Source organism: Xenopus tropicalis, chromosome 6, assembly GCF_000004195.4.
Source record: "Xenopus tropicalis strain Nigerian chromosome 6, UCB_Xtro_10.0, whole genome shotgun sequence".
NCBI lineage: Eukaryota > Metazoa > Chordata > Amphibia > Anura > Pipidae > Xenopus > Xenopus tropicalis.
In genome coordinates, this window is record NC_030682.2 from 71,444,540 (window position 1) to 71,465,318 (window position 20,779).

The following is a 20,779-nucleotide window of genomic DNA, read 5'->3' on the forward strand; positions in this document are numbered from 1 at the left end:
TTGGCAAAATCCAAATAGATTATATCTACTGCATCCCCACTGCCCAGCTTCTTACTTACCTCATCATAAAAAGCAATTAAATTGGTCTGACATGACTTGTCCTTCATAAAGCCATGCTGATTACTGCTCATAATGCCATTCTCCGCTACATAATTTTGTATGTGATCCCTTAACAAGCCTTCAAATAACTTGCCCACCACGGATGTCAAACTTACAGGCCTATAATTGCCAGGCTGAGATGTTACTCCCTTTTTAAATATGGGAATGGCATTCGCCTTCTTCCAATCCCTAGGTACCATACCTGATGAAAGCGAGTCTGAGAATATCAGAAACAAGGGCCACTGCAATTCTGCCCCTAGCTCTCTCAGTACCCGAGGGTGTATTCCATCTGGCCCAGGTGCCTTGTTTACATTTATCGTGTGTAACCCTTTAAGAACCATATCCTGTGCCAACCACTGTGTAGTTGGAGCTGAGGCAACAGTGCAGCTATTGGGTGGGACTTGGCCCTCTGGCTCCTACTGTATACACAGAAGAAAAGAACTGGTTAAGCACATCTGCCTTTTCTGTATCCGCTGTAACCATTTCTCTATCGGCCCTCCTGTCAGTGCAGAACGTGTGGGTTTTGTCTGTGATCACCTCTGGAGGCAGGACAGAGAATTGAACTTAGTGGCTCCTGGTCCCTCCCACTGTATATAAGGCTCGTCTCCACCCTCGCTCCTCAGTTCTTTGTCCTGCCTCGGAGGTGTAGGACAGATTTCTTCTTATACATTTTATTTCAATTATTTATTTTATTTATTATTATTATTTTGTTCTATTCTTATTACTACACTCAACCATGAGTACTACTCAACTACAAGAACTCACAAGGGTATGCAGAGCTGCCCTTTCATTGGACCTGCTGTTATGGGATCACAAGGCATGCAGAGCTGCCCACTGTGATCCCCTGGCGCCCACCACACCTGGGGCACGCAGACCTGCCTTTTCACTGGACCCTACTGTTATGGGATCACAAGGCATGCAGAGCTGCCCACTGTGATCTCCTGGCGCCCATCACCCCTTGGGGCACGCAGAGCTGCCTATTGCATTCAGGGGCTAGGGCACTGGTCGTCACAGGCCGGTTGCTAGGCAACGCCAGGAATGGGCTGTATAATAGGACACGCAGAGCTGTCCGACCACTTCCATCAGGCAAGCAGAGCTGCCTCTATAGCCATGGCCCCACAGCATACCGGGCGATCATAGGGGTCAGACGGACCCCGGGCACGAACCCCCTGCGCGCGCACATAAGGTGCGCAGAACCGCCAGTTGCTAGGCAACGGGCGGGAAGCAGAGACGCGCCATTAACAGATTCGCGCCACAGGAAGTGGGGCGCGCTGACATCACACACACGCCATACTGCTTCCAGCACAGCGCGGCTGCTTAGATCTGCGCACTGAACTGCTAGCGTGCCTACCTTATGAGACGCGCAGCTAGCAGAGACCAACAGAGAGAGCTCCTGTAGCGTGGGAGCAATACCTAGAGAGGTAGTACAAACCATAAACTACTTAAAAATCGTGAGTACAGTGTGTTAACTGGAGAATTATAATGGAGAAGTCTGATTCACTTAATGACCTCAGAGAGGTAGCACAATCGGCTAAAAAACAGAAAAAACCTGACAAATTCCCTAAGTGCAAGGTCTGTAAGCACTCACTGAGGAAATCTGAGCGAAATTATTGGTCTGACTGTCAGCCTACATCAGAATCCCCATCTCTGACTGTGCCACCATTACTCTCCCCACAAATACCACAGACTCAACCTACACAGGAACCTGTGTCTGCACCAAATACTCCCCCCACTAATACACTACCAGCTGCAACTAACTCTCAACCAGGGGCCACAGAGGAACCTGTAGCCATGCCTTGGGACCCACAACCACATACAGTGGAGGAAATAATTATTTGACCCCTCACTGATTTTGTAAGTTTGTCCAATGACAAAGAAATGAAAAGTCTCAGAACAGTATCATTTCAATGGTAGGTTTATTTTAACAGTGGCAGATAGCACATCAAAAGGAAAATCGAAAAAAATCACTTTAAATAAAAGATAGCAACTGATTTGCATTTCATTGAGTGAAATAAGTTTTTGAACCCTCTAACAAAAAAAGACTTAATACTTAGTGGAAAAACCCTTGTTTGCAAGCACAGAGGTCAAACGTTTCTTGTAATTGATGACCAAGTTTGCGCACATTTTAGGAGGAATGTTGGTCCACTCCTTTTTGCAGATCATCTCTAAATCCCTAAGGTTTCGAGGCTGTCTCTGTGCAACTCTGAGCTTGAGCTCCCTCCATAGGTTTTCTATTGGATTAAGGTCCGGAGACTGACTAGGCCACTCCATGACCTTAATGTGCTTCTTCTTGAGCCACTCCTTTGTTGCCTTTGCTGTATGTTTTGGGTCATTGTCGTGCTGGAACACCCATCCACGACCCATTTTCAGTTTCCTGGCAGAGGGAAGGAGGTTGTCGTTCAGGACTTCACGATACATGGCTCCGTCCATTTTCCCGTTAATGCGAATAAGTTGTCCTGTGCCCTTAGCAGAAAAACACCCCCAAAGCAAAATGTTTCCACCCCCATGCTTGACGGTGGGGACGGTGTTTTGGGGGTCATAGGCAGCATTTTTCTTCCTCCAAACACAGCGAGTTGAGTTAATGCCAAAGAGCTCTATTTTGGTCTCATCAGACCACAGCACCTTCTCCCAGTCACTCACAGAATCATTCAGGTGTTCATTGGCAAACTTCAGACGGGCCTGCACATGTGCCTTCTTGAGCAGGGGGACCTTGCGAGCCCTGCAGGATTTTAATCCATTGCGGTGTAATGTGTTTCCAATGGTTTTCTTGGTGACTGTGGTCCCTGCTAATTTGAGGTCATTAACTAACTCCTCCCGTGTAGTTCTAGGATGCTTTTTCACCTTTCTCAGAATCATTGACACCCCACGAGGTGAGATCTTGCGTGGAGCCCCAGAGCGAGGTCGATTTTGTGCTCCTTCCATTTTCGAACAATCGCACCAACAGTTGTCACCTTCTCTCCCAGCTTCTTGCTAATGGTTTTGTAGCCCATTCCAGCCTTGTGCAGGTCTACAATTTTGTCTCTGACATCCTTGGACAGCTCTTTGGTCTTTCCCATGTTGGAGAGTTTGGAATCTGCTTGATTGATTGATTCTGTGGACAGGTGTCTTTTATACAGGTGACTAGTTAAGACAGGTGTCCTTAATGAGGTTGACTAATTGAGTAGAAGTGTCTAACCACTCTGTGGGAGCCAGAACTCTTAATGGTTGGTAGGGGTTCAAAAACTTATTTCACTCAATGAAATGCAAATCAGTTGCTATCTTTTATTTAAAGTTATTTTTTCGATTTTCCTTTTGATGTGCTATCTGCCACTGTTAAAATAAACCTACCATTGAAATGATACTGTTCTGAGACTTTTCATTTCTTTGTCATTGGACAAACTTACAAAATCAGTGAGGGGTCAAATAATTATTTCCTCCACTGTACATCAGCCCAGGCACCAGCCCAACTGGGGGAATTCTTACAGTGGATCATGAACACTGTGCAACCAACCCACACCCAAAGGGTACGTGATAAAACTCAGGGTAACAAAAAGCGTAAAGTAGTGGTCCCCCTAAAATCCTCCTCTGAATCAGAGGAAGGATTAGCCCCAGATTCGGAGATAGAGGAGACTTCTAGCCGGGGTTCAGACTTATCAGGTCATTCCCAATCTCAATCAGATTCTGATTCTGAAGGGGAAGGATCAACCACTGCTACCCCAGAGGTGTCAAAAAACTCTTGAGAGAGATGATGCAAACATTAGGGATCAAAGATGAGACAGTGACCCGATCTAAGGCAGATAGATTGCTGGGAGTCCAAAAGAAATCTAAATTGGCGTTCCCAATATTCAATTCACTTACACAAGCGATTGATACCGAATGGAACCAGCCAGAGCGCAGGGTTGCACTCACACAAAGGTTCTTTAAAACTTACCCCGTACCTGAGGAGCATCAAAAGAAATGGGACAAGGCTCCTAAGGTAGATTCAGCAGTCGCCCGACTATCAAGACAAACGGCCCTACCTGCTGAGGAGGCCGCATTCAAAGACCCACTTGATTGCAAAATGGAATCTACACTTAAACGAGCCTACACTCAAGCTGCAGCAATACTTAGGCCGGCAGCCGCGTCAGCAGGCTTAGCCCGCACAGCCAAACACTGGGCACAGGAATTGGCACGACACCCGCCATCTTCCAAACAACAACTCCAGACGGAGGTTGAGAGGCTAACTACTACTTTGTCCTTTCTAGCAGAGGCAGCAATGGAAATTACCAAACTGGCAGCAAAAACAGCAGCTAACACAGTAGTGGCACGTCGAGCCTTATGGCTAAGGCACTGGACAGGAGATACAGAATCCAAATTAAATTATCGCTAAAATTCACAGGGTAATCTTTATTTGGACCCGATCTAAAACAAATCATAGCGGAGGTCACAGGGGGGAAAAGTACCTTTCTACCCACGGGAAAGAAACCCAAATTTGATCCTCCAAACAGATATTCAGGGAGAAGACCTTGGAATTCCCAAACCAGGTCCTTTCGCTCTTCCCGTCCCGAATTCAGAAATTCGCCGACTAACCAGAGTACCAGGCGAGGTAGACCCACCTGGCAACAGCAGGCGCGCAGCAACAAAAAGCCTATCACTGGCAAACCCAACTCTGCCTGACTCGGGCCCACAAAAAAGGGCACAGAAGGTAGGGGGCAGACTACAACAATTCCTTGGGACTTGGGAGACGTATGTGACAGACTCTTGGGTATTATCAATAATCAGACAAGGATACAGAATACCTTTTTCCCCACAGCTTCCGGCAGGGAGATTTCTCCCATCTTCCACCGCACCTCACAGGGAACAGTTACTCAAACAGGCAGTAGACACACTGCTACAAACAGGAGTAATAGAGGAAGTCCCAGACCCTCACAAATACAAGGACTTTTACTCCAACCTGTTCCTGGTAAAAAAGAAGGAAGGTTCCTTCAGACCGGTACTCAACTTAAAGCCCCTAAATCCAATGGTCTTGAACCAAAGATTCAGGATGGAGTCAGTGCGCTCTGTAACAGCGGCCATGGAACCAGGAATCTTCATGACCTCCATAGACCTACAAGACGCTTACTTACACAAGCGCAGGCCACTTCACACACCAACCTATGCCTCCGTGTCCTCACACAACATGGCTGGTTGATCAACCACCGCAAGAGCTGCCTTACACCAAGCCAGACAATCCTATTCCTGGGTCTTCGGTTCGACTCCAGGAACCAGAAGGTCTACTACCTCAAGACAAAATCAACACATTGATAGCGACAACCCAAGCATTCTGCACAAGGGACAACACCTCAGCAGAGGACTGTCTGCGTCTCCTAGGCCTCATGGTCTCAACACTGGAGGCCGTGCCATTTGCCAGATTCCACCTCAGGCCACTACAACTGAATTTTTGGGACAGGAACCATCAAGACCTACACCAGACAATACCAATCTCACAGAATACCAGACACAGTCTACATTGGTGGATGACAGAAAACAACCTTCGACAAGGGAAAAGTTGGGTGCACTCCTCCTGGGAAGTAGTGACTACGGACGCCAGCCTCACGGGGTGGGGAGCAGTGTATCAGAACCTCACACTCCAAGGAACCTGGTCCAGGGAGGAGAGTCGACTACCCATCAACGTGTTGGAGCAATCGCCTTAGCACTCGAAAACTGGTCACAAATCTTACAAACTCGACCGGTCCGGGTACAATCCGACAACGCCACAGCAGTGGCGTACGTCAACAAACAAGGGGGCACCCGCAGCAGGCGGGCAATGCAAGAAGCATCACGCATACTCACCTGGGCAGAAAACACAGTCCCCAGCATCTCAGCAGTTTACATACCGGGGGTACTGAATTGGGAGGCGGATTATTTGAGCAGAACATCCATAGACCAAGGGGAGTGGTCACTCAAAACAGAGATCTTCCTCCAACTAACCCACAAATGGGGTACCCCAGAGATAGACATGTTAGCCTCACGACACAACACCAAATCCCGATGTACTGTGCCAGAACGCAAGACCCCAGAGCAACACTAGTGGATGCCCTGGTGGTCCCATGGGACTTCGGGATGGTATATGCCTTCCCTCCACTAGCCATCCTACCCCGCATTATCAGGAAACTGAAACACACCAACACAACCACGATTCTCATAGCGCCAGACTGGCCAAACAGAGTCTGGTATACAGACCTCATCAATCTGTCAGTGGACAGACCCTGGCGATTACCACTCATACCCGATCTTCTAACACAAGGACCAATAAAACATCCCAACCTGGCGATGCTCCGCCTGACTGCGTGGCTCTTGAGACCAACTGGTGGAAACAGCGAGGTCTTTCAAAGAACGCCATAGAGATACTGCTACAGGCTCGCAAGCAATCCACATCTAAGGTATACCACAGGGTGTGGAGAACATTTCTGAACTGGTGCACACAACAAAACATCTGCTGGGAGGATGGCTCCAATGTTCAGATTGTGGAATTCCTAACAGACGGATTTCAGAAAGGCCTGGGTCTCCGTACCCTAAAAACACAGATCTCAGCAATTACAGCGCTAACGCACACCAAGTGGGCTGAGGACCCAATGGTACAGCAGTTCATCAGAGGAGTAACCAGATCTCGACCTCCACTAAAAGAACCACTTGCAACATGGAGCTTACCAATGGTAACAGCACTGCAACAACCACCATTCGAACCACTTACAACATCAAGTGGCTCTCACTTAAGGTGGCGTTCTTAATTGCAATCACATCCGCAAAACGAGTTTCGGAAATAGCAGCATTGTCGTGCAAGGAACCATGGCTGACTCTACACCACGACAAAGTGCTTCTTACCAAAAGTGGTGACAGAATACCACATGAATCAGGACATAATATTACCATCCTTCTGTCCACACCCAACTAATGAAAAAGAGAAACGATTTCACAAGTTGGACGTTGTCCGTGCGGTCTGCATTTATCTCAAACGATCAGCAGCCTACAGATGTTCAGATAGCCTGCTTGTATCATATTCCAGAACTTACAAAGGTAAAGCGGTGTCTAAAAGGACTATAGCCCATTGGCTAGTAGACACCATTAACACAGCCTATGACCGCAACCAAGTTACCAGACCGTTTAAAGTTAAAGCCCATTCTACACGGGCACAAGGCACATCATGGGCACTGCAGAACATGGCAACCGCAGAGCAGATTTGCCAAGCAGCCACCTGGGCCTCACCGAATACTTTTGTTAAATTTTAAATGTTTATGCATCACAACCGGCCGCGTTTGGTCGGAAAGTCTCTTACAGGCTGCTGTGGCATAGTGAATAAATATACTATCCATGGCATACTAAAGTTTTACCCACCCAATTAGAGGGACAGCTTTGGAACGTCCCCACACGTTCTGCACTGACAGGAGGGCCGATAGAGAAAAGGAGATTTTATACTCATTGGAAAATCCTTTTCTCGTAGGCCCGAACTGTCAGTGCAGTAAGTCCCACCCAGGCTGATTTAGTATGGGCACTGGGACCTCTTTCTCGCTATCTTTCTACCTTATGTCTCTTGGCCTTCCTTCTATCTGTACTGTCTCCACCGACTGAGCTTACCAACAGAACGAGGAGCGAGGGTGGAGACGAGCCTTATATACAGTGGGAGGGACCAGGAGCCACTAAGTTCAATTCTCTGTCCTGCCTCCAGAGGTGATCACAGACAAAACCCACACGTTCTGCACTGACAGTTCGGGCCTACGAGAAAAGGATTTTCCGGTGAGTATAAAATCTCCTTATTGTTACTATAACTCAATGGGGCCACACCCTCAACCTGCATCTTTTTACTATTAATATACTTAAAAAACTTTTTAGGGTTAGTCTTGGCCTCGGCCGCGATGCGCTCCTCATTTTCTATCTTTAGTAAAAATGCCACACTTTTGGCTCACCTAATCAAATATTTACTCAGTCACACTTACTTCACATTTTCTAGAACAGGCAGCCATCTCTAAAAAGGTATTCTCCCTTCCTTTCCCTCCTTGCTTCATACTGCACATGTGTATCATTCCCTCCCCCCCCCTCCCCTCTGGCAGATCCGCTTCTGATTGGCTGGTGGGCATGTGTAGCTCAGAACAGCAGACAGGATCAAGTTACACACATGCTCAGAGAATAGGAAGGCTGCCGCTGGCAGCCTACAGGAAGGACAGAGATTTAATGATGTCACTGTAGTCTTCACACTGCTGTAGGCTGCCAGCACCATATCTCAGAGAAGCAAGCAGGGATCTGGGAATATAGATTTGCAGTAAGTACTTAAAAAGAATGCCTTTAGACTTACTCTTAATTTATATTAACCTTTCATTGTCCTTTAAGTAAGCTTTATCAGAAAGGTCTATGTAAATACAGCCATAAGCACTCACAGAAACCCTGAACTGACTTCTCTGTCAAAAGATTTGTTGTGTCTGTAATTCATGTGAAAGAGACAACTCTCTGCTCTCTCCCCTCTCCTGCTCCCCCCTCCCTTAAGAATCCTAAGAATTTACTCCCCCCCCCTTGGGAATGTGGATCTGAGCCAATCAGCAGGAATATGACTCATAGGGGCACATCTACTAATCCACAAACGCTCCGAGCGTTTGATCTTTTCGTACCTGCGCAACTTTTTCGTGACTTTTTCATACCGAGTACGAAAGTTTCGGATTCATTCAAGCTTCGGTATCGTGACTTTCCTTGGGCCAGGTTGGAGCTGCAGAGTGCCATTGATTCCTATGGAAGGCTTCCAAATTCATGCACAGAAGGATTAAAGTCGGAAAGGTTTTCCTGCATTTTACGATCGTTTGGATATGAAAATTTTGTGACTTTCGGATCGCCAATACAATATTATCGTGACTAATATGATTTTTTCGTAAGCATATTCGTGATAATTGCAATCTTAAGAAATTATCGTATCCAATCCGAATGTATCATTCGGGATTCGAACTTGTGTTTTCATGAATGTGCCCGATAGTCTTACTAACTGAGCATGTACACTTGGTCTGGGTCTAGGTGAAGGAGTGAGGCATTATGGGAACTTTCTTTACACAGCTCAGCGTTTTTTCTTCCTGTTTGGCTTCTGATCATCTGAACAGGTGAAATATGGGGAGACTTAAGGGCACTATTGAGAGAACTGAAGGTATGCCTGCAGCTTGAGATTAACTCTTTATTAGCCTTTCCTTCTCCTTTAAACAGGTGACCTGCAAATATTTTCATGGCAGATTTCACTGTTCAAGCTAGCATATTTCTAATGTTACATTTAATGTGGAGAGATTGATGTTTGGTTTAATACATCACTTTAGTATTATTTATTATATTTATAAAAATGTTAAAGGAACAGTAACACCAAAAAATTCAAGTGTATAAAAGGAATTCCAATATAATGTACTGCTGCTCTGCACTGGTACATCTGGAGTGTTTGCCTCAGAAACACTACTATGGTTTATATAAAGAATGCAGCTGTGTAGCCATGGAGGCAGCCATTAAAAGGAGAAAAGGCACAGGCACTTAGCAGATAACAGATAAAACACTATTGTATTCTACAGAGCTTATCTGTTATCTGCTATGTAACCTGTGCCTTTTCTCCTTTTTTCCAGCTTGAATGGCTGCCCCCGTGGCTACACAGCAGCTTATTTATATAAACTATAGCAGAGTTACTGTAGCAAACACACAACTTTTACCAGTGCAGGGCAACAGTTCATTATATTTCATTTACTTTAAAACTCTAATTTTTTTGGTGTTACTGTTCCTTTAAGCTTAATGGTACACAGGGCAATTTCACCTTAATGTCAGTAGTGTGTTTTCAGACATGCATGTGCACTCACAGGTACAAGAAACTGACAAATTACCCCATTCGGCCTTACCCTAATGTAAGCTTCTTTTTTAAGCCTTTTGAGTACTAATTATCAAAGTCTAGCTTATTTTGTCAGTAAGATCTGCCATATTGGGGGAGAATTGCACAATGTCACAGCACCTAATGTATAAAAAAAAATGTATTATTATACTTAAAAAACTAATAAAGTATAATTTTGCAACAACTAGGACCTGAAACAGCGTCTGGGCCATCGACTTCAGCTTACAGATCTGTTAATAAAACCCATACAAAGAATAATGAAATATCAGCTGCTATTAAAGGTATGTTAACAGAGCTTATCTGTTATTGATAAGTTATTGTTATTTTAATTTCACGCATATTTTAGCATGCATACCACAATAGAAATTCTTTAAGTAATTAGATAAAAAAATTAAGTGAAATATTGAAGTCCATGACGTCTAAATTATATATACCATTCATTAAGTTATTTCCCTGTGTCTTTTAGGATTTTCTCAAGTACTCTAAGAAGGCTTGCATAGATGTAGCAGAACTTGAGGTACTTACTTTAATTCTGATAAGTGGAAAGTTAACAATGCAACATGTCACAATATAAAATTATTTAATTTTATACAGGGTTTTAAGGGCTTTGGCACTATTAAAAAATAAAAAAAATTCTCAGGAGACTTATTCAGGTGTTTTTATTAAAGGTTAATTTTTAAAGTGCTAGGCTTGAGTCAAATGTGTGTGATCTTTATGTCCTTTAGGGCAAGAACCCACGGGGGGGTGAGCCACCTGCAATAGATCTCTGCTAACACGGGCATCAAACCGCTCCGAAAAGGCTTTCCCCCGGCAACAATAGGAGTCACCGATGGAAAGCTCTTTGTGTCACTTTGTTTTTCCAAAGTCACGTGAAGTTGTCTGCAGGTGGAAACTTTGCATGACTTTGGAAAGTTTTTCTTTAGTTAATTCTTTACCATAAATATTTTATTAGTAAATATTCAAAATGTAATGGAACAGAATCATATAGGCATATACAGCAATATATATGTTGTTGATCCATAGAAATGGTTTGATAAAGCTTCATTAACATATTCCAAGCTACTGTTGATATTTCTTTGATTTTTTTTTTTTTTTTAGAGAGCTGTGGAAGTCATGTGTATCGTACCGAAGCGGTGTAATGACATGATGAATGTTGGTCGTTTGCAAGGATTTGATGTAATGTTGTTTGTTCTATTCTTGCCACCTACATAGTTGTATAGACATCTCCCCAATTCTATAAATGAAGAAGGGATTGTGTTTCTACAAAATAAAAATAATACAATTAGAATATTTTTATTATTATTCAGTCTAGAGGTGGTGCATCATTGCAAGAATTGTGTTGAGCACAAAAAACAATTTATTTAATAACCAAGCAAATAACATTTTCATTAATGCTACATTTACATATGAGACTTGATTTGCAGATGTCTCCAACTTATCTTCTGGAGATACCCAGATCCTACCTGTTGCTGTCACTTGCAGCTGCTATAGTGGTGTCTGTTTAAGAAAATCTAGGCAGCTTCTGTGTTTTATTAGTCACAAACTTGACATTCACTTAGTCCTGCCTGCACTTTTCTTCCCAGCTATAATTCTTTTAGTCTTTTTAGTTGCATTGTTTAAAAAGTAGATTCACGGTATACAGATGCACCACAATTTTAGCTGAGGTTTATTAGCCAGTGACAATATGCTCTTAATGATGAATTGAGGGATGTCCTTTGACTGTTAATAACATGGAGCATGTCATTTTGAAACAACTGGTTTATTCCCTCTGCCATACACAATAATTTAAGCCTAATGTAAGGTGGGCAGATTTTTGAGCAAAGTCTGGGGAGAGAGACAAAAATGGCAGCACGCGGAAGCGCGCCGTGGCAAATTTTTAGGCCACACACCCAATATACCACTTCAGTTTTACTGATACACCCTCAGTAAATATATAAATCAACACAGAGGCAACACCATGTATAATACCCCCCAGAACTCATAGCAGGGTGACACAGTGGCAATTCCATGTATAATACCCCCCAGAACTCATAGCAGGGTGACATAGTGGCAATACCATGTATAATACCCTCCAGAACTCAACCTCTTGCCAGCACACTTAAATATATGAGAGCTGCCGTTTCTGCTTGCCTGCTCCTGAGCGCTTCTGTCCTGTGCATTCCTTACCTCCGTTTGTAGCTGTAGGCGGGGGCAGAGGGGGGGGGGGGGATCAGATTACAGAGCAGAGCAGATCTTTTAGTGAAAAAAGTATGGCAGTCCTTCGTGGCGAGGACTTCAGCTTACAAATTGGCCAATGAGGGAGGCACCTAAGGTTTACTGCGAATGATGGAATGTGGTGCTGCTCTTGGCTCCCTGATTGGCCAATTTGTGCATTGACGTCTTCTGCAACGAAGGACCTCCTAAGCTGGCTTCTTGAATGCCTGCCGATCCAGGGAATTCACGGGGTTTTTTGCCCCACGGGGACGGCAAATGGGGACAATTACCACAGTGACAGCAGGGACGAATGGTAACCATAGCCTAATGGCTAAGTAATAAATTTTAGTTAAAAGTGAATCTTTTACTATGTCTTTCTGAAAACATACTTTATTTGTCCCTGATGGCAAGAATCCTTATTTTGATGCTAACTGCGATGTTTTTGGCAGCACATGCAAGTTATTAAACTATTGCTGTTACGGTAAATGCCAAGTTATTTCATCATCTCAAATGTGCCATACTGATGTTTAATATTTATAGTCTTTAATTGTTCCGGACAATCTGAACATTTTCCCTATAGCATTAAACTATATTTACATAGAAAACTACTGTTTTTTAAGTAATTCATGAACACCTACCATATATTAGCAGCATTACAAATAATAATTTGTGTCTTATCTCATTTGATACCAACAGGGCAAAATAGTTGCCCAAGGAAAGCTGCTACTGCAAGACACATTCCTTGTGACTGAGCAGGACGCTGGTCTTCTGCCCCGATGCAAAGAAAGGCGGGTCTTCCTTTTCGAACAAATTGTCATCTTTAGTGAGCCCTTAGATAAAAAGAAAGGATACTCTACACCTGGATTTCTTTTTAAAAATAATATCAAAGTAAGTAATACTCCATTGAGGAGTATTTGATGTAATTGGTGGGAATTAATAATATATGCAATGTTTAATACTTTAATTCTGCATAAATCATTTTCGAATAAGGATTTTTAATAAAAAGAATTTTCTTATAAGGAGCAGCTCATTATACATCATTATGTGTGGGAGATTAATTTGATGTGTCAACTTTTCTTTTCCAGTGAAAGTGGTTTTACTTATTTACATGTAAGAAATAACAAAAAAAAATAGTTACTAGAATAGCAACTACTATGTTCCCTGCTAACTCCAAACCTGTAAGCTACCCTAGAGCTACACTGTAAAAGAACAGTATTACCAGACCACTTGTGGCTTTTTGTTAGAACCATTTTTTTAAACTATAGTACTAGCCATTGCATGTTTGTGTGGTCTAAAAAGAACCTACACCTGTATAGTGATTTCAATGTGATACTAAGTCCTTTAGAGCCTTCTAACAGATGTTTCCTTTCATATTTTTATACTATTTCTGTACAGGTGAGCTGCCTTAGTTTAGAGGAGTGTGTTGATAGTGATCCATGCAAGTTTGCACTATTGTCAAGGTCTGCTGACTCTACAGAGATGTTTGTTTTGCATTCTTCATCGCCTGGAGTGAGACAGTTATGGATTCATGAAATCAACCAAATTTTGGAAAACCAGCGCAATTTTTTAAATGGTAACTAACATTATTTTGCAATTTATTTTTGGGAAATACCCCATTCAAAATATAGAGTACAAATTTATATAAGGTATGAGGTCATTCACTTGAATACTCTTTTAGGGTAAAGCTTGCATGTCTCTATGCATATTACTAAGCAAATTTATAGTATTTGTAAAGTTTGTTCCTTCATATATTTTTCATAGCATGAAGGCATTAATTTATACATATAAATACATTACTGTAATTTTCTGTGGTAAAACAGTAATTATGTTGTCATTATAGCCTTGACATCACCAATTGAATACCACAGAAATCACACTGGTGGAAGCAGTAGTGGCAACGTCACCTTTACCAGCAGTCCCAGCAATTGTAGTGGGCTGGGTGGCTCCAGCCGAAGCAGGCCCTCTCGGATTCCCCAGCCTGTTAGACACCACTCTCCAGTCCTGGTCTCCTCTGCAGCTTCGGCACAGTCAGAGGCAGACAAGATGTCAGGTATGTCAGCTCGCCGTGCACCAGTTGTACCTCTCAACCTCTCCTTAGACAATAACCCCAGCCAGAAAGGTAGAGTAACTGCTGCTCCAGAGACAGGCGGGCGAGATAAAGAATCCAATTCAGTGCCAAAGATGAAAATGCTTGATGGCCCCAGGAAATCAGCTAGTGGCATTCCAACCTTAGCTGATGGTGCACAGAAAGAATTGCGTGGGAGCACAGAAGACAGTCGAATTAGAAGCACTATGGGCACTCTAACCTTAGGAAAGCCAAGAAATGGTTCTGCCTCACCCCTCAACTCTCCTGTCACAATTAATTTTCCATCGTCTTTTGGTAAGGAATCAGGGCCACCAAGCAGTCCCCTTCAGAAAGGCTCTTTTTGGAGCTCAATTCCAGGATCTCCAGCCAGCCGACCTGGCTCCTTCACTTTCCCTGGAGACAGTGACTCTCTCCAGCGACAAGTTCATCGGCACTCCACACACAGCAAGGATACAGACCGCATGAGCACCTGCTCCTCGACTAGTGAGCAGTCCGTTCACTCCACTCAGAGTAATGGGGTAAGGACAGAGGTACCTGAGTTCTGCGCAAATTCTTCTGAAAAATTTCCAGTGCTTCCTTTCTGCTCGTTGCCTTCACTGCGTTACTAACAGCTGGCTCTCTAGTGCTTCCCTGCTCTGAAAATAATCAACTCTTCTGATCTCCTTATACATTATATACACTTGATATTTGTGCCAGCACATGAAAGTCTAGCTAACCCTAGATTCTCTTGCCATCTGCTTCTACCAATATTTATGACTAATAACCACTTTCTGTGCTTTATTCTTACACTGTCTCTATCTTACTTAACAAGATGAAAAAATAATGTCTAAATGATTAACATATCAAGACTTAGTATGGGGTTCTACTCAGAGGAAAATATATCACACAGTGAGATTTTGGCTGGAGCAATTTTTTTTTTCTTGCTTTCCTAAAACTAGAGAAATTATATTGGAACTTCCATTCTGAACCTGTTTTAATTAATACAAGGGATATTTATATTAATTTTTGTCACTGAATTTTGTATTTAACTAACTTAAATATTTTGAATTGGATGGATCTTCAGCTGATGCATTTTACACACACTGTCATCCCCAGTGGAAACATTGAGATAATTAGGAATGAGAGGCAGTCAAGCAAGTGCAACAGATGCTGAATACATTAAATCAAATTCACCATGAATGAATATTGGCACATGAAAGACTGTTGTTGTTTTTTTTAACTGTTGTTCTGCACTTATCGTTTGGTTATTCAGCACTGGAACCACAGCAGTTACACTGATTTACCTTTACACTTAATTTGATTAGAAGACTACTGGATAATTCTTCAAACTAAAATCTTTTCAATGAGTATGGAGCACCCTTTACAGCTGTTCCCATACCTTCTATAACACTGTTTTGCCTTTTTGACCTTAAATTAGGGTGTTGGTTTCTTAATTTTAGTCTTTCTTCAAACATTCCTCAGCATGTACTTTTACTGCTTTTTAATATTTCCTTTGGATGGATGTTTTTTGGATTGGTAAATGTGAATTTGTTTTAAGACTTGCTTGGTTCTTTTATTTTTGCCATTAACACATTTACATGTATTTTAAAGGATATGTAAGTCTTGTGTTTTAAAATTTCTAAATCAGGCATGGGCAGTAGGCACCTCCTTGAGGTCATCATAGTTAGAGAGAGGAGGTGTGCTCAGAAAGGAAAAGGGGGCGGAACTTCACGCTGGACAGTAATAGATCTGCAGTTCAGCTGCTTGTTATAGAGAAACAAAATAAACCTGAATGCAGAGGTACGTTATTCCAGGCACTGTTTAGAGTAATTTTAGGAGAGAAAAAAAAAAAAAAGGGTTTATTTATTGATTCACATCACATACACAACTTGATTCACATACGTTTAATGAACTGGGCTTTTTTCTGAAGGCCATAACACACAGGAGGGCCGATTCACTAAAGTGAGTTAAAATGAGCGCTATTTATAGCATGCGGTAAAAATTTTATTGCGTCTAATTTTTTGCGTCTTAACGCACGATTCACTACAAGGATATTTGCGTTAATTTAGATGCGATGCTGCTTGCGTTACTTAAGTCGCGAAGACTATTTTCGTGCGGTATTTGGCGGAAGGCACGCTAATGAACACATCACGCACAAATAGTCGCCATGTGCGAAAAAACGCACGCCATATTAGCCATACACGGCATTACTTTCGTAAAACTACTTTTAAGAAAATGACCATTTCCCTGCAAACTGGAGGATGCATCACTCTAGGGCCAACACATACTTGAATAAATAACACTGCAAAGTCCATATTTTGCCAAAAGCTCATTAACTGTACTTCTATAATTACCGCCTGCCTCAAGTAGGTGTTATTTTTTGCACAGACAAATGAGATATTTAGCGCGTCTAAGTGTTTGTGAATCATGCTTTAGTATTATTTCTACACGTAAATTAACAGAAAGCATTAAAATTAACGCATGCGGTATGCGACAACGCACGCAATAATACTTTAACGAATCGAAAAAAAAAAATTTCTTGTCAATTTTAACGCAAAATAACATGCGATATGCATTATTGCATTTTAGTGAGTCAACCCTAGGGTGTCTTTAAGCTGCATTATAAAGTTGTAATGCTTTTCAAAATTAAGTCATCATGTATGTGTATATCAGTCAGGCATATTTTTAAACTATCCATGCTTCCTTCAACTCTGCTACATAGTTTGCAATACCTTGCACTAGATCACGTTTCCCAAAAACCACCACAAACATTCAACTTTCATTTGAATTTGAGTAGGTGGTTCTTTACTGTGAGAGCAGTGAGCTTGTAAAATGCCCTGCTGGGTGATGTTGTGATAACATACTTTATTAATGCCTTTAATAGTAGCTTGGATGGCTAGTGGCATTTTTTTGACAAAATCATCTCTCTGTGTATGCTGACAGGGTGATAGTATGCTTGCAGATGCACACACATACAAGGGGCAGAAGACCTCAGTTTGGGTTTTCTCTGCTGATATATCTACACCAGTGGAGAAAATGACATATGTACCATTAACCTTTAAGGAACAGTAACACCATAAAAAGTTGCTTTTTGAAATAAGAGAGAAGGCACGGGGTTAAATAGCAGATAACAGATACGATCCTTAGAATCCCATTCTAATACTTATCTGTTATCTTTTCATTTAAAGGAAAAGTCAAAAATCAATTCTACACTGTAATAATGCTAGCTCTATCTTACACAATGTTTATTATGTTGGGTTGAAAAACCCAACATACTGTTCTTCGACTTCAGCTTATTCTTCTGCTTTTTCTTCTTCTTCTTAGCTCCCCCCATTTTCTAAACGCTACTCTTCCTACAGTTTTATGGGTACAACACCCAAACTCTCCACACTTCTTCGTCCTATAGCAGAGCAGGTTGCTTGTGCTTTTCTAAGTGATCCCACCCCCCTGCCTTTTTGTGGCACCGCTCCAAACACCCCAATTTTCCCATTGATTTTGACAGGGAAGATTTTCAAACTGCTGCCACACTTACAGCTTTGAAGCTACACTCCCTAAACTTGAATAACATAATAATGGGGTTACCCCGAATGAAAACAGTGACATTTGTTGGATGACACCAAAGTGGGAGGAGCCAATAACATCCAATTAAATTTCACCCATTGACTTTTATGGGAAAATTGAAACTACTGCCAATCTTACAGCTACACTCCCCAAACTTGAATCACCTAGTGATATGAAAATATGATGATTGTTGGATGCCCAAAAGTGGGCGGAGCTGTGAACAGCTAATCAGATTTTACCTACTGACATGGCAGAAATTCAGCCTGCTGCCATTCTTACAGTAATAACACCGGGGTCCCCAAACTTTGCAGGGTTAGGCACCAGGTAACTGCAGTTCAAGGTTAGAAAAAGTGGGCAGAGCCACCAACAGCCAATCAGATTTTACCTATTGACTTTCAATGGGGAAATCCACCCTGCTGCCATTCTCACAATATTAACACCAGGGTCACCAAACTTTTCACAGTTGGTCGATAGGGGACTGCAGTTTTAGGTTTGAAAACTGGACGGAGCCACCAACAGCCAATCAGATTTAATTTTATTGATGTCAGGGTACCCAAACTTTGCACAGTTTGTCACTGGGTGACTATGTTCCAAGTTTAGAAAAGTGGACAGGGCCAACAACAGCCAATCAGATTTCACCTATAGACTTCATATGTTTAAATTTAAACTGCTGCCATTCTTTAAATATTAATACTAAAGTCCCCAAACTTTGCAGAGCTAGTCACCAGGTAGCTGCAGTTCAGAGTTAGGAAAAGTGGGTGTGGCCACCAACAGCCAATCAGATTGTAACTATTGATTTTCAATGTGGAAATTCAACCTGCTGCCATTCTCAAACTATTAACACCAGGGTCACTAGGGGGCTGTATTTTTAGGTTTTAAAAGATGGGTAGAGCCGCCAATCAGACTTCACATATTGACTGTTTTTGGTTTAAATTTAAAATGCTGCCTTTCTCACACTATTTATCAGGGTTCCCAAACTTTGCACAGTCAGCCACTGGCTGACTACATATTCAGGGTTAGAACAAGTGGGTGGAGCCACCAACATCCAATCCATTTCCACCCATTAAATTTCATTGGTTTATATTTAAAATGATGCCATTATTTAAGTAATTCCAGGGTTGTTAAACTTTCCAGAGTTACTGGGTATGGGTATTTACTTTCATTGGCAAAGTGTAAAATACTGTCAGTCTCACAAATTTTATGCCTGAAACTTTGCAAAGTTGGTCACTGGGGGCCTGCAGTTCAAAAATAGGAAAAGTGGGTTGGGCCACTAACAGCCAATCAGATTTCATCCATTGAATTTTATTGCTTTAAATTTAAAATGCTGTCATTCTCACACTGTTTATTCCAGGGTGCCCACTGTTTGTCAATGGGTGACTTTGACTCAAGGTTAGAAAAAGGGGGCACACCCACAACCACCAATCACAATTTACCTATTGACTTTTATTGGTTTCAATTTAAACTGCTGTCGTTCTTTAACTATTAATCCTAGGGTCCCTAAACTTTGCAGAGTTAGTCACTGGGTAACTACAGTTCCAGGTTAGAAAAAGGGGGCGGAGCCACCAACCTCCCATCAGATGTCACTCGTTGAGTTTCAGTGGGGATATTTAAATTGCTGCCATTGAGACAATATTAAAACCAGGGTCCCCAAACTTTGCACAGGGGTTTTTACCATATAACTGTGGGTCCAAGGTTAGAAAATGTGGGTGGAGCCAAGAACAGATCAGATTTCATTCAGTGACTTCAAGTTTTTCAACCCACCATGAAGTTCCCTCTTTTAGTTATTTTAAATGTTGTATTAAAAATACCTTGCTAAAACTTTGCTTTTGGTCTACTCAAATAGGCGAAAGGGCAACATTCACTGTGCAGGATCCAACATGGGGTGCTCAACCTCTCCTCCTAGCCTGAGCAAGCAAAGATAAACCAGTCAATTGTTGCTGAGAGGATATTTCAGCCTGTCAGGCTAATGTTACAATGAGTTCAGCTATGACAACAAATTATAGTCAGTTTTACAAATTTGCTAGTTGGGTTGAAAAAAGACCAAAGTCCATTAAGGTCGACCCTTTCAAGCAAACCCCAATGCACACACACAGATCCATACCAACCTAGTTACATTGTAGATTTCAGTATCACAATAGCCTTGGATATTATGCTTGGTTAAGAAATCATCCAAGGAATTCTTAAAGGCATCAATAGAATCTGCCTTCACTCATCATTTGGAAAGGCATTCCACAACCTCACTGCGCTCACCGTAAAAAAACACCTACACTGCTTCAAATGAAAGTTCCATTCCTCTAAATCTAAAGGGTGGCCTCTGGCCTGCTGATTTTTTTTATGGGAAAAAGAACACCCCCTATCTGCCTATAATCCCCCCTCTACTGTACTTGTACAGAGTAATCATGTAATTTTTTCCAGAAGAAAACAACCCTGACGTTGACAGTCTGACATCATAGTTTAAATATTCCATCCCCTTTCCCAGTTTAGTTGCAGTCTCTGCACTCTCTCTCTAGTTCATCAATACCCTTCTTAAGGAATGGAGCTGAAAACTACACTGTATACTCAAGGTGAGGCCTTACCAGAGACCTATAAAGAGGCAAAATTATGTTTTCTTCCCTTAAATTAATGCAATTTTTATATACCACAGAGTGACACTGCATGGAATTAGACAACTGTTATCTACAATACCCAGATCCTTCTGTATTAAGGATTCCCCCAATATTAGTGTATAACTCACATTTATATTATTTTTGCCAAAGTGCATAACTTTGCGTTTTTCAACATTGAACCTCATTTTCCATTTTCCTTCAACATTGAACCTCATTTTTCATTTTGCTGCCCAGTTTTCCAATTTTGGCAAATCACTCTGCAAAGTGACAGCATCCTGCATGGAACTTATAGTTTTGCACAATTTAGTATCATCTGCAAAAATAGAAACAGTACAGGTATGGGATCCGTTATCCAGAAAGCTCCAGGTCCCAAGCATTCTGGATAATAGGTCCCATACCTGTACTTTTAATGCCCACCTCCAG

At 42.1% G+C, this 20,779-nt stretch overlaps 1 protein-coding gene across 6 annotated transcripts in view; it reads left to right on the forward strand.

Annotated features, from left to right (window-relative positions):
• Nucleotides 1-20,779, forward strand: part of trio (trio Rho guanine nucleotide exchange factor) — a 308,906-nt gene that overhangs the window by 267,717 nt on the left and 20,410 nt on the right. For 3 of the 6 annotated variants that reach the window (XM_012964353.3, XM_012964355.3, XM_031903241.1), the window contains exons 43-48: nt 10,120-10,212; nt 10,398-10,448; nt 11,030-11,107; nt 12,821-13,012; nt 13,520-13,697; nt 13,965-14,740. In XM_012964353.3, coding sequence (XP_012819807.1) covers nt 10,120-10,212; nt 10,398-10,448; nt 11,030-11,107; nt 12,821-13,012; nt 13,520-13,697; nt 13,965-14,740 — 1,368 coding nt within the window. The remainder of the gene's footprint in view (nt 1-10,119; nt 10,213-10,397; nt 10,449-11,029; nt 11,108-12,820; nt 13,013-13,519; nt 13,698-13,964; nt 14,741-20,779) is intronic. The other 3 variants (XM_012964354.3, NM_001129921.1, XR_001170948.3) reach the window with 2 other exon arrangements.